The 15127-nt window shown below is 27.4% G+C and overlaps 2 protein-coding genes across 4 annotated transcripts; one reads left to right on the forward strand and one right to left on the reverse strand.

The window, feature by feature from the left end:
- Positions 1-2401: 2401 nt before the first annotated feature.
- Positions 2402-3434, reverse strand: LOC114125748 (PHD finger-like domain-containing protein 5A). Its single transcript, XM_027989515.2, has 3 exons — positions 3212-3434; positions 2912-3102; positions 2402-2840 (listed from the first exon to the last, which is right to left on the reverse strand). The coding sequence occupies exons 1-3, from the start codon at positions 3261-3263 to the stop codon at positions 2751-2753; spliced, it is 333 nt and encodes a 110-aa protein (XP_027845316.1). The 5' UTR covers positions 3264-3434; the 3' UTR covers positions 2402-2750.
- A 1929-nt stretch (positions 3435-5363) lies between these two features.
- On the forward strand, positions 5364-13827 carry LOC114125730 (enhancer of rudimentary homolog). 3 transcript variants are annotated; one of them, XM_050207795.1, is made up of 4 exons: positions 5364-5465; positions 5540-5627; positions 5686-5806; positions 13634-13827. In XM_050207795.1, the coding sequence occupies exons 1-4, from the start codon at positions 5463-5465 to the stop codon at positions 13746-13748; spliced, it is 327 nt and encodes a 108-aa protein (XP_050063752.1). In that variant the 5' UTR covers positions 5364-5462; the 3' UTR covers positions 13749-13827. The 3 variants fall into 3 exon arrangements, with proteins under 3 accessions (XP_050063752.1, XP_027845307.1, XP_027845299.2); XM_027989506.2 differs by lacking the exon at positions 13634-13827 and adding an exon at positions 5878-6433; XM_027989498.2 differs by lacking the exons at positions 5364-5465; positions 5540-5627; positions 5686-5806 and adding exons at positions 12583-13225; positions 13300-13387; positions 13442-13562.
- Positions 13828-15127: the final 1300 nt, after the last annotated feature.

Below are 15127 nucleotides of genomic sequence, written 5' to 3' on the forward strand. Positions count from 1 at the left end.
TATAGCAATGATCATCAACTGGTATATGGAACCTGTTACAGTCATGTTATTTAAAAAATATATAATATAGTTTTTACATTTTTAGAAATATTACCTATGTATCTTTTATTAATTGATTTTTACATCATAAAAATTTGTCGGTGACCCTTGATTCAGATTCATAGGTATATGTTTCAAAATGTTTTTAGTGATATTTATAGTTTAGATTTATTGTTACATATAGAAAAATGATTATTATTTAATTTTTATTTTTTGTCCAAAAAACTGCTGCCCCCCAAATAGTAAAATAATTGAAGAATTTCAAAATTATTTAGGAAAAAGTGAAGTTATTACTAAGTAACTGCTGTATTTAAACTGTTGTATGAAAGGATGAAAAACCGTATAATTCTCTTGAGCAGGGATCTCCAAACTACGGCCCGCGGGCCGGATACGGCCCTCGAACACATTTTAACTGGCCCGCGGCCCTCATAGGATAATAAATATACAAGATGATATATCTAACATTTAAAAATTAAAAATGTATGTGTTAATGTAGTATAATGTATGTGTATAAACTTTTGGCCCGCTAAGAGATGATGATATTTTTTGTGGCCCTTGAATAAAAAAGTTTGGAGATCCCTGCTCTTGAGTATTTATAAAATTTCTTAATAAAACATATTTTATTTATTATTTACTAAACAAAATTAAACAAAAATTATGTTATGTAATTACAAAAATATAATGTTATTTTATTTATAATATTCTGTGAACAATTATAATTTTAAGGGGTTAAAAAGAGTCAAAAACAATATTTAGAGATAAATATTATCTGTTTATGTTATAAATCAAATAAATTAAAAATATTTAATTAATTATAAATTCTAATGAACTTTTGTAATAATGGCTAGAAAGGGCATCATTATCAACATCTTAGTGTATACAACTTATTGTATACCCATTCATACATATAACCACATCATTATATAGACATCTATTACTAATAATGTTATGTCCTTTACATAATTAAAAACTGTGCTAACCACTCGGACCATATCCATCAATCATCTGCTGGATCCCTACACTCTTCCTGCATATGGCTTCGGCGATGATCATGTTCTTGTACGATGAGTGGTTTAATTTAAATTTGTTGTACTGTGTTGTATTTTAATTATTAAACAATAAAAATATATTATTTAAGTGTATCAAATTCATTAGATGTATTTTAAATGAATATTAATTTATAACTATATCAATCTTATCCTTTACACATAGGATCAACTAACGATTGATAAGCCTCCAGATAGATTTGGGTAAGTAAATTTACTACATAATTAAATCCTCATGTATACATATGTATACACTTATAAATATATGTATAAATATGAAAAGGTAGTAAATCAGGCTACGTGCTTGATATATATTATATATAATAAATATATATTAAGCATGTGCTCTATTTTTGCATTACTCCACTTTTATCCTAAAATGATTTTTATTTTGAAAACTAATCATCAGAACTTATTTTATACTTATTAGTAGTTTACTTTACGATTTCTGAACTGCATAAAATTTGGTGGATTAAATGGTAAAACTTGCCTGAAATTGACTGTTTATACAATAAGACAATTAAGGTTTATAAAATACTTTACATAGGTCATAGGCAAGGCCGCCCGCAGGGGGGGGGGGGGCAGGGGGGCCACGGCCCCCCCGCTCTTTAGGATAATTTGTTTAAATATAAAAAAAATAAAAAACAGAATTTATGATAAGTGTATTGTTTTTTCGCTGGCCCCCCCCTAAGAAAAATTTCTGCGGGCGGCCTTGGTCATAGGTGTGTTGATACTTGCATTATTTAAATTAAGTTAATGTATACATATTATGAACTATACAATAATACTGTTATAATCATAGTTTGGGACTTATATCATTTGCATATCCATCATAGGTGATGTAAAACATAGCAGAGTGATATACAAATACGTTTTATGGTACAGAGAATTCAAATATGAAATTTTATTTTGCATATTTTTGGGTTATGCAAAAAGTAAAAATTTTTGATAGTTCAATAAATAAAAATGATAGATAATTTGATAGTTAGCACTTAACTTATTAAGGTTATATAGTAATGCATTAATGTATAGCAGTAGCATGTACCTATAGTATTATTAGTATTATACATTATACATTATTTAAGTCTGTATCACTTAGAATGTGATTTAAGCATTAAGCGCGTACCAAAACTAAATACAATCTACATACTGTCGATAAAATAGATTGTATTGTGAAGAGTTATAAAAGCCAGGTGAGTGAAAAAATGGTTAAATTATGTTATGTTTAATAAGCACAGTAATATTAAAAAAAAAATTACAACAAATTGAAAAAACTTAAATTTATGGACTTAATGTAACTTTATGAGACATTTTTTGTTTTGGTTGCTGGTTATATTTTAAGCATATTTTAAGCATATTAGTTGTATACATTATTATTGATTATTGGTATAAAAAAAAAAAAAAATGACTACAATTAAATATTTTACTATTCAATATTCATGCAAATTAATTATGCGAAGCAATTAAAAAAAAATACATATATAATACTATTTTATGCTTTAAAATAGAATGATATATTGTAGAAAATTTTAATTTTTAATAAGCAATTATTGAATTAAATAGAAGTTAAAAGAGTATAATAAGAGTATTAACCATTAATTATTTTAAGAAGTGATTAAAAATAGAAACTTACATAACACAAATACAAATTGAAATATAGTAGTATTAACGTGTTTTGAATCCATGTTTTTTACGTTGGTAGTATAGATCTTTTCTTGCAGCTCCCAAATTTATAATTTTTGGACATCCGTCTCTCTGAAATAATAGAAACGTCATGAACTTAAATTATTTATAAAAATTGTAATTTAATTTAAACTGTAATTTACATCTTTTTCTTGAATTGTACATTCTTTACAATAGTATGCATCCGATATTCCAGGTCCACCGCATAAAACACATCGACCCTGATATGAGCCATAATTGCAGTCATCACAAATGCGTACCAATATAGATGGTCTGACATACGAGTCACAGATAACACATTTACCATCACATTTTTCACATAACCGTCCTATTGCTATAACAAACACAATATGTATTAAATAGAATAAAAATTATATAATAAATAAACATTATACTACCTACTATAGATATGAATAGATTTATTATTAATTTTACACACTTACCGACGCCGGGTTGCCTACGGCAATATACCAAGTCAGGATGATGTCTAGCCATCCTGTATAGTTAATGTTTAATTTTAATTAAAATAGGTTACCAATTAATAATCAAATTACAGTTTTAAAATTTGGACTAGCTATCTAGGTCACAAGCCTTGATAAAAATTGAACTGTGGAATTGATTATTACTTATCACAATTCACAATCACTTTAAACATTTGAATAATATTTTTAAGCATCAGTGTTGCCAAAGTGAAACTGTACAATAAAAAGTTGTAAAAAACAAAATAAACCACTACTTAATCAATTAAATTCTCATTATACAGTCATAAGACTTCAAACTTCAAAGTCTTTGACAACAATTATGGATAGAGACAGAAATTTGATTAATATTATTATTGTCAGAAAAAGATAGAGTAAAACTAAATAACTTGGTCTATCTAACTCATAGATAATAAAGATATGGATAGGCCACGCCTATGTTAAATATATTTGAGGCCGCGTGCCTGGAGGGGAAGGCAATTGAGGCGTTTATATAATGATAATTGATACTCTATATAGGTATACTTGTTTGGCCTCAACTGGACCCCTTAAATACCGCTGATAATACCGATATGTCCTATCCATATCTTTATTATCTATGATCTAACTACATGATCAAAGATTGCAGAGATCCTGTGTGGGATTAGGGCACTAGACTAGATAGATTAGATTAGGTTAACATCAAATAGAAGGTCAAATAACAGAAAATAACACCTCAAGAGCACTTGTACATATTACTATACATGGTAACGGAAATAAAGAGGGTTACAGACTATAAAATTGCCAGAAACGACCATGGGAAATGCAAGAAAAGTAGGGGGAGAAAAATCAGTCAAAAAATAGTACTCAGGAAAAGAAAAAACACTGGACAATAAAAAAGCCACCCCAATTATCAGACTTCTTAGATATCTTGATCACTTCAGCAAGATTATGTTTACAATAAACTCGAGTTGCTAATATTTTGCAAAAGAAAAGAAGATCCCCTAGATGCACTGGTTAAAAACATTGGTGTCTATATCAGTTGAAAAATTTAACAGGACAGATTGGATCATCTATTTTAAAGCGATTCAAAATTTATCATTGTGTGTTGTTTAGCTTAATCAGTACTTGGAAAGAATCAGTATATATAATCACACTTAACTTAGAAGACAATTAAAACATAGAAGTTAACACGAAGAATTGACAATGCTATTTACAGAAACATAGAGGATATTAAAATGAACCTAGTATCAGAAATTTGCGTTGTAAACTGATAATCAGTTGGCTGAAAAGCAGAACAGTTTATGGAGAGTTATTTGAGGATTTTCCAAAATTTTCTATTTAAATGGAGACTACAAGAATTTTGTTTAAAAAATTGATACTAATTTATAATACAGTTTTTAGTATTTGAACATTTTAAAAGAGGGACATGTTTCAAAAATTATATTACATATGACAATTGTTTTTAACTATTAAGGTATTTATCTTCTAATATTTTTAAAAATTTGAGTGCATAATTTTCACAATTCATTTGTGTTTTTGATTTTATCAACCACTGTTTTATTTTTTCTAAACATGGAGAGTTATTAGAATTATTTAATTTTAAATCTCTTGTAAAAAGTTTTAGTTTATTTTGAAAACTAAACAATATAATATATATAATGCATACAATAAATTATCCTCAAAAACATTTAACATCATAATACAACTTAACTGTTAATTGGTTGAATACGTAATACCTTAAACTTTAACTAAAGGCTATTAAGTAGTATTTAATATTATAAAGAAGTTTAAATAATCAAACAGACCAGTAAAATAACAACTCCGTAGAAGTTATTGCACTAAATTCTAATTGAGTTTATTCAATTTGAATGCAATAATATAAAAATTGTGAAACATGATAAGTAGTTAGTACTTCTTAAAATTATCATAAATTTGTAATTAAATTTTATACCGCAATAATTTTAAATTGTAATAGTGCATATGCTACACATTTTTTTCTACAATTGTAGATGTTGGTAACACTGTTTTTTACTGTATGATAAAACTCAGCTGCTTCCTGGGTACAATAACTAAAGGATGCTATTTGAAAATGCTCTACACATAATAATTAACATCTTAACTTAACCTATCAGTATTATAAACATTTATTATAAACATCGAGACATACTTATGATTACGTATCCAATTCGTCCTGTTGCTTCGATATTTTAATTATCAATCGTCAAGTTACAAAATGGTAAAAAATATTTATTTCTTGTTTTTAATAAATATGAAATATTAATATTATTTCCATATTGTATCTTATTACAGTCGCACACCATACTGTTAATCCAACCTGGAAGCAGACCAGAAACAAGAACATACTCCGATTATGAGTCTGTTAATGAATGCATGGAAGGTAAAGAATTGCCCTTGCTTTGGTGAAAAAACATTTAACTATTTTTATACTATTTTAGATATTTGTAAGATCTATGAAACACATCTGAAGAAATTAAATCCAAATGTTCGGTCTATTTCATACAATATGTCTGAGTTGTTTGAATTTATTGACCATTTATCAGATCTTTCATGTCTTGTGTACGTCAATAATATTATATTACATTACAAGTCAAGTATTTCCATTTTTATAAATTATAGATTATGTTTAGGTTTCAAAGAAATACCAAGACATATGCCCCATTCAACAAAATCTGGATAAAAAAAAATATACATGATGTTCTCAGACATCAAGCTAATGTTCAACAGCAATAACAAATAGTATGAATTTATTTTTTTTTTTGTGTCAGTTTTGGTATGTATCAAGAAATTGTTGTATGTACTAAATATCTAAATTTCTCAAAGTATTTTTTTTATTAAACAAGAGAACATAACAATATTATTGTTTTCTAATTGTAAAACGTTGTATTTAATATTTTATAAGGAATGGTTTGTACTTATAATTTCATCGCATATAATTGACATTAACCAAGTCACAATTATGGATAAACATTAGCATATTATCTTATGGCTATTGCAGATACTATTTTATGATGTACTATGTATAAGTATAGTTAGTTTAAGAGGCCGCTTCACCTGCAAGCATTGTCTCTGTGTACAACATAGTAAAAATCGTTCCACACAGACAAGATCCAATTGGGCTGTAGGTAGTTTAAGTTAAGCCACCAAATTTTCACACTAGATAGAGATTTTAGACTGTGCAATATTGTTTTTATTTTTTCGATAACAAAACTACAAAAAAAAGTTATTCAAGTTTGAAAAACACAAAAATAATACATTTTGTAATGATAAGAACTTTTTTTGTAGTTCTGATATCAAAAGAATAAAAATGATGTTGCACAGTTCAAAATCTCTTTCTAGTAATACCTTAAACTTAAACTAAGAGCTATTACATAATATTTTATACTATAAAGAAGTTTAAATAATCAAACTGACCAGTAAAATGACAGCTCCGTAGAAGTTACTGCACAAAATCTTTATTGAGTTTATTCGACTTGAACATTACAATGTATGAAGTAGCAAAATACGTTTAGTAGTTAGAACCATTGATTACAAATACTAGTTTAAATACTAATTTAGCTTCATTAATAAAACACTTAATATTGATTTCACATACTTTAAATTATTATCATTAGATTCAAAACTTTATATCGGAAAATAAACTTATTTTTAACTAGTTTAAGTAACTTTTTTTCAAATTAACTTTTAAAGAGTTAAATAATTAAGATACCTAAGTAACTATTATTTTTTTCTACAATACCTTAACATGATGAGTTAAAATAATCAGTTAACTTGCCTAGCCTTGGTTATATCACAATATATAATATGAAATGCGTTATTAAATATATCATAATTTATACTTTATAAATTATATATTGTCAAAATATTAAATGTATTAATAAATCAATAAGTACGAAACTCTATTTAATGAACTTGAACTGTAAATTGTATACGTTAAAGTAATAATCATTATCAATTATTATCCTCTATCGGATAGTGCACTTAGCGGTGTATTTAACTCATAGACACATTTAGAAAATAATAAATTTAATATAATACATCTATGTTTGGATGATAATACAAAATAGTGATAAACTGATTGACAATGATAATAACGGATAAATAGGTATTATTATTTTAAATAGATTCCAACACTAAAAATAAAAAACAACTATATTGAATATTCTATATTTTTTGAGACAGTACCTGATCGACTGCAATAATTTTCCAAATAGTATCCTGTCGCCATTCGCCAGTAAAAATTATGAACTGTTTAAGTGAACACTATATTATAATGTCGACGAGTATTCGTCATTGGAGGACCAGAGCAGTGTTTATGATGTCGGCTGTTTCGTTGAACGTGATAAAAATTAGCGACTTTATTATTATAATTATTAGCTAATTGAATTTTTCGTACTACTATTGCACTGGTAAGTCAGTAAATTAGTGTTGATTTAAAGGACCATGAAAGAAAAAAATAAAAAAACTATACTTTTATTTTTATATTTGAAAAACATAGTACTCCATGTAAAAATAATATTAGTCCAGACTAAAATTGTTTACGACTTTTCGTTGGCGATATACAGGCATTTGAAGTTGACGTGTGACGTCATAGAATCTATTCTCGTGGCGTTTATACGGGTAAATATTACGTCTTCAACTTGTTGTACCCATTATTATGAGCGTAATATTTATAATACTTTGTTGGGTTTTAGAGATATTTTTAAAGTTCATAATTTTCTATTTAATTTAATGTTATAATAATATGTATTATAATATTATATAATAAACTATATTAACTACAACAATAACAATATTTATAGTTGCATAGTCTCACAATATGATACAAATATGTTCAACAGTGTCTACTCAATTATTTTAATCGTTGATATTCCCAGTTCCCACTCCCATGATACTAATGTAAATATGTAATAAATATTGTTTTTCGATATTGCACTTGCACACAGTCATGATAATTCAGTTATTCAGATTATTTATTTTATAAATCAGTATTTCGTGAATTATGATATGACTAGTCGTTGCGACGTGTAAAGTAGTTTCGTTTTTCAAAACGTTTTCGTTTGTTTTTTCATTTTTATATATTTTTTATCTATATAGTGTTGTAATATGTATGGTTTATAAAAAATTATTACACAAGTCTAACAATAAGTACCTAGCAAAAATAAACAAAAATTAAAAATATGACTCTGTGTTGTGTTTATGGTTGTTCGTCATATACTGGTAAAAATGTACAATTTTTTTCTTTCCCGAGAAAAGATACACATCCTGGTACATTTAAAAAGTGGGTATCTTTTTGTAAAAGAAAGAACTTTGAACCTTCATCGGGTACCAGAGTATGTTCTAAACATTTTAGAACAGAAGATATGAATCAATCTGATTGGCTCCGAAAACAGTTGATGCCAAATGAAAATATTCGAATACGTTTAAATGTTGATGCTGTTCCTACTGTACGTTGTGACGACGAAAAAATGACGTCGAAAACTGTACGAAGACAATTATTGAGAACCAGTACACCAAAAAAAGTAAAATTACAACCATCGACATCAAGTACTATATATATGAATAATTGCGAAGAACAAAATAGTGACGAGTTTTTGATTGATGCAAATGTCGAAAATAAGAACGATAAAGGTATACAATGTGATATGGATAATGAAACAAATATTGATGCTACTGAATCATTCGATTTTTTATCGGACATTAGCTCAACAGATGACGAATCAGAAACAACTTATGGAGAAGATGAAGAGCAGGCAGTGCAGCTCGATTATCTTAGCGATAAAACACATTCACTAGAAAAGATAGTGATGCAAGTTTTATAGTTTTTTGGAATTGTTTATCTGAACTTTTTATTCATTGTCGTCAATGTAGTAGCAAAGTAATATCAAAAACATATTTTACACAAGGCGCTTTATTGTCTATTACGACAGTCTGTAATAAAGGCCATAAATTACAATGGTCATCGCAAAAAAAAATTGGACGTCGTCCTCAAGGTAATATTTTAATTGGTTCAGCACTAATGTTATCAGGTGTACTTTTTACGCAAATGACGGCGTTTTGTCAGTCGCTTAACTTGAAGTTTTTTTCTCGGCCTGTTTATGACAATATTATAAAATATTATACGGGCCGGGTTATTTGCGAAGTTTGGGATGACCATAGGAAAAAAAATTTAGAATTATAAAAAAATCTGATATTTGGTTATCGGGTGATGGACAGTTTGATTCGCCTGGATTTTGCGCAAAGTATTGCACATATTCAATTATGGATCTACACACAAGTAAAATAATTGATTTTAAACTTGTACAAAAAGGTATGTTTCAAGGTGATCTCGAAAGAAAAGCGTGTGAATTATTATTAGAAAAATTAACCAACGAAGAAGGTATGAAAATTAAATTATTTTTATCTGATAGGCATAAAGGTATACGGTTTTATTTACGAACACAACACCCTGAGATTGAACATGAGTTTGATACATGGCACTTATCGAAAAGTTTAATGAAGAGGTTAAAAACATGAGAAAAGAAACATCCAGATGTTTTTTTATGGAAATCTAGTATTAACAACCATTTATGGTGGTCGGAGCAAACTTGCCAAGGAAATGGAAAAATATTGATAGAAAAATTTTTATCAGTTTTACATCATATTAGTAATGAACATGAATGGGAAACGGGTGAAGAAATAAAACGGTGTGAACATGAGACAATATCAGAAAAAGAATCGAATGAAAAATTATGGATTAACCTTCTGAGTGATTCATTCTTTACGTTGAAAAAAATGTTAGTAGCGAAAGATTTTATAAAAGATTTGGAACATGCAAAACATTTTGTTCATACGGGTCGGTTAGAATCTTACCACAATGTACGACTAAAGTATATGCCGAAGCGTATACATTTAAAATATAAAGGTATGTATTTACGTTCGATTTTAGCAATATTAGATCATAACTATAACACAGACAAAAATATAATTGGTGATAAAATGGTTTTTTCAAAATCTCTTCGAAAATACACAATAAAAAATACTTACGAACGATCGAAGACAAACTGGCGGAAACAAATTATGAATAAGGTTGAAGAACTGTCGAAAACAAACATCTTAGAACCTATGAATATTTCTAAAAATGTATCTGTTCCACAAAATATTGTACTTTTACCGAAACCAGATTTAGATGAAATGTGTGAAAAAAAATATTCAAGATTTTCTAATATATAAAACAAATATTTTTATCAAACTTTATTGTACTTTATTGTAATTAGACTGGTTAATTTTTAGTTGCATAAAATATTATCTGAGAATCAAGGTGTATACTTTTTCGTAAATAAAATATAAAGAATTGCTATAGACAGATTATACGTTATTTAAATTTATTTTTAATACCTATGGTATTTTTGAGTTTTTGAAACCAGTGTATTGTCCATCTTCTTCGGCATACTTTGTACGAATTACATTTATTACACACGCTGGGATTACAACTCGATTTCCTAAATCAAGTAAATAATCTAATAAATACTTTTATTAAATTTGAAAATGATAAATATTATTTAATTTACCTTTTCCTATAGATGTCCATTCATTTGCCCAGAAAACAAATTGTTTGTAGCACAGATATCGTCTCGTTTTATTTTCCAGAATAGATTTGCACAATAACTTCTTTTTTCCCTTATTTTTTGTTTTTGAAATGATTTGTTTCCAAGTTATGTCAATAACTTCTTCATCCAATATTAATTTCGAAAACGATGGGTTTTCTATCACACATTTATATATACTACGTAATTTATTTAAAATTTCTATTTCCGAACAGCATATACACTCGCGATCCGTTGGTAATATTGTGCATTTTTTACAACTACACCAATGATTTATATGAAGCGATGATCTACCAAAGCATTGACTAAAATCATTGTGGTAAGTATTAAAAGAATCATAGTCATCGCAAAAATCTAATTTCGTCGGTTCAAATTGATATGGTGATGTCATAATGAAAAGTTAACTAAAATCGTAATTTATTAGTTTATTTTTTTCAAGTACATTCAAAGAAACACGGAACAATATTGAAATAGTAAATACTAATCCAGTCCTAGAAAAAAACGACAAAACCCAGTTTCATCAGTAACAACTAAAAATAAAAATAAATATGAGCACGTAATTATTTTTGTACACAAAATATCAAATCCAAAATAATAATATGCACGACCGCGACGTACGTAGAGCCATACCAGAGCCGCAGCGTGATTAGATTCTATGACGTCACGCAATAACTTAAAATGGCTATAACTCGCTAACGAAAAGTCGTAGACAAGTTTAGTTTGGACTTCTGTTTTTCTTTAATTAATAATATTTTTTTTGAGAAATAGTTATTTTTTCCTTTCATGGTCCTTTAATATATGAGCATTGAGCAACCATAAATGGATGTTGTGAAGTATAAGTGCTATGAATAAATGGTAAGAATATTAATTCAATGTATTTTTATAGTTTTGTTAGTTTCTGATAAATTACGCAGAAAGCTATGTCATCCGCAAATCTTAGGGCAGTAACCATTGTTCCTCCTATTCGCACTCCTTTCTGTATTTCTGCTTTCAATTCTTTCATTGCCTCTTTAATCTACAAGTTGAATAGCATTGGTGACAAGATACAACCCTGTCTTACACCTTTTTTTATTTTTGCAGCTTGCTCTTTCCCATCTATCTGTATTATGACTGTTTGGCTTTTGTACATATTATAGATAAATCTTCTATCGTTATATTTAATTCCGATTATTTTTGGTATTTTAAATAGGTAATTCTTTCCATTGTACATTATCAAAAGCTTTCTTTAGGTCTACAAAAGCAATGAAGGTTTCTTTGTTTCGTCTCTTCTGTTTTTCTATCATTAGTACCAACCCATAATAGTATCATTAGTAACCCAACCCCGTAATTTATCTTACAAAGTGATGAGTTAAAGATAAACATTAAAAATAAATAACATTTAAAATACCATCTCGTAGGAATAATTATATACCATATTTTTAACTCATTACAAAGGGGTACTTAATTTAATTTAACAATATAATTAATAACAACATAATAGAATAAAGATACATTTGAAATTTCACTTATGCGCCCCCCACACACCCCGGTTTAAGACCTTCAGGAGCCATCAATAACCATCAATGAAAACAATTCTTTAAAATGATAAAAGTATACAAAACAATACATTTTTATTTATGTATAATAACATTAATGAGGATAAAAATATTAAAAACATTATTTTTTATTAAAATACATATTAAAAAATAAAATGAAGAATTTTTATGTAAAAGTTTTTTTTTTAGTTTTTTAACGCCTGTTAGTTCAAATAAGAAAAAAATAAAAATTTTCTTGTTGGAACTATAAAATGTACAAATTATCACTCGATATAATTTTAAGCTTAGAAGACTATTGGCCCTTTACACATGTGGGCTCCGGGGACATGCCCCCCTAGCTCCCCCCTTAATCCGGGCTTGTGGCCCACGTTGCACAATATTCACGATTTGATACAATCGGATTGCCTACTTGTAAGCGGAAGGGTTAGTATGTTTAAATTGATTTTCATCAGTGACTTCCTACCCTCAACCATGTTACGATGTGAAACAATCCGCCGTTGGTGGATTGCTCTGTTGGCTATCGATTAATACTAGTTAATGACCGACTGCTAGACATTTAAACTTTACTTTCATTGATTTTTACGTATTCAAAACAACACCGCCAAACTAAACCGCCATCTAATCAGTGGTACCAACTGGTAAACATCGTCATCACCCATCTTAACAAAAACTAAATTCGTGATAAGGTTAAGTTATATTGTTTAAAGCCATGTCCACGATCTTCACGGCAGTAAGTTACAAGGCCTACTAGTTGAATATCAAAAACATTCCAACATCGGGACATATTTAAGATTACGTATCCAAATTCGTCTCAGTTGCTTCGATGTATTAATTATCAATCGTCAAATTACAAAATGGTACCAACTATTTATTTCTTGCTTTTAATAAATGTGAAATATTAATATCATTCTCATATTGTATTTTATTACAGTCGGACGTTATACTTTTTCTACAATCTGAAATCGGGTCGGAAACAAGAACACGTTTCATTTACGATTCTGTTAAGGAATGCATGGAAGGTAAAGAATTGCTTTTGTTTTGTTGAATAAACATTTATTATTTTACTTTTTTAGGGATCTGTAAGATCTATGAAGCACATCTAATGCAATTAAATCCAAACGTTCAGATTCCTACATTTAAGATGACTCAGCTGTTTGAATTTATTGACCATTTACCAGATATTAAATGTTTTGTGTATGTCAATAATATTATATTACATTACAAGTTAAGTACTTCCATTTTTATAAATTATAGATTATGTTTAGGTTTCAAAGAAATACCAAGACATATGCCTCATTCAATAAAAACTGGATAAAAGAAAAGATACATGAGGTACTTAAATGTCAAGCTACTCAACGTCAGTTACCAAATATGAATTAATTTTTAATTTTTTTGTTTATTTGTATTTTCTAACTTTTTTTTACTTCAATCCTATTATAATGTTAGTGTTAGTATACATACCGAGAAATTGTTGTATGTATTATCTATCTAAATTGCTAAGATTTTTTTTCTTAATCAATAGAACATTATAAAATTATTGTTTTCCAATTATAAAACCTTGTTTTTTTTTTTTTTTATAAAGAATGGTTTGTACTTATAATTTCATCGCATATAATTGATATTAACCAAGTCACAATTATGAATGAACAATAGCATATTATCTTATGGCTATTTCAGATACTAGTTTATGATGTACTATGTATAAGTATGGTTAGGTTAATAGAACCGCATGCACCCATATGTATTATTTGCATGTTTTATATGGATAATTTAATGAACAAGTATAAATTCTATGAAATTAGAACTATTTTTTAAAAATTCTATTGATTTATTTTTACAACCAACCATATTAGGAGTCTCATCAGTTGAAATGTTCATAATATTTTAATGGAATTTGAGTTTCATTAGTGTTGTATCGAGAGAAATTTTAATGCTAATACTTTGAATGATTTACTTTAAAGAAGAACTCTTCTTTCACATCTACATCCATCAAAGTATATTATAATGATCAAACATGGAATTACCTGAAATTTATAAAATACAAGTTTATGTTGTTATCATAAAATTATAATACTTGTCTTTGAAAACTTACCCTAAATAGGAGGCTTAAGTATATCAAAATAAACTTATTTTATAAGATTTAATTGAAAATGGAAAAATTCAATGTGTCAACATAGGTACTATATTTATCAATAAAAAGTAAAAGAAATTAATATTTGACTCAAAATATTATAATTTATAATATTATGCTAAATTAACTAAAGTTGTTAATTAAAAGTTTATTGTCAATTAAGTTTTAAAAATTTTGTTGATTGTTGCGAAATACATATAGTATCTTTAATATTAATAATATTACATTCTTCCAAAAAAATGTGTAAACATTAATTTATTTTTAACTATACTCTTAGTTTTTAATTAGATTGTGTTCCATTGATTCATTCAGTTATTGATGATTTTTCTTTATTTTATGTATGCTTTTTAACTTATCTACCAATTACCATATTTTTCTAAAACACAATTAAAACATTTATTTTAAAATATTAAACTTTTATTAGCATAAATTAAGTTTGGAGTTTTATGATTTTGTAATTAAACTGTCCCATGATTCACCTTCAAAATATCCCTCATTAAATTTATCCCCGTTAAGAATATCCCTCGTTTAAAATATACCTCATTCAAATTATCCCTGATTTCAAATTATTTTTAATTCATTAGGTAGTCATAATTCTTAACTATATTTTATATAAAAAATATATTAA

This window comes from Aphis gossypii, chromosome X, assembly GCF_020184175.1.
Source record: "Aphis gossypii isolate Hap1 chromosome X, ASM2018417v2, whole genome shotgun sequence".
NCBI lineage: Eukaryota > Metazoa > Arthropoda > Insecta > Hemiptera > Aphididae > Aphis > Aphis gossypii.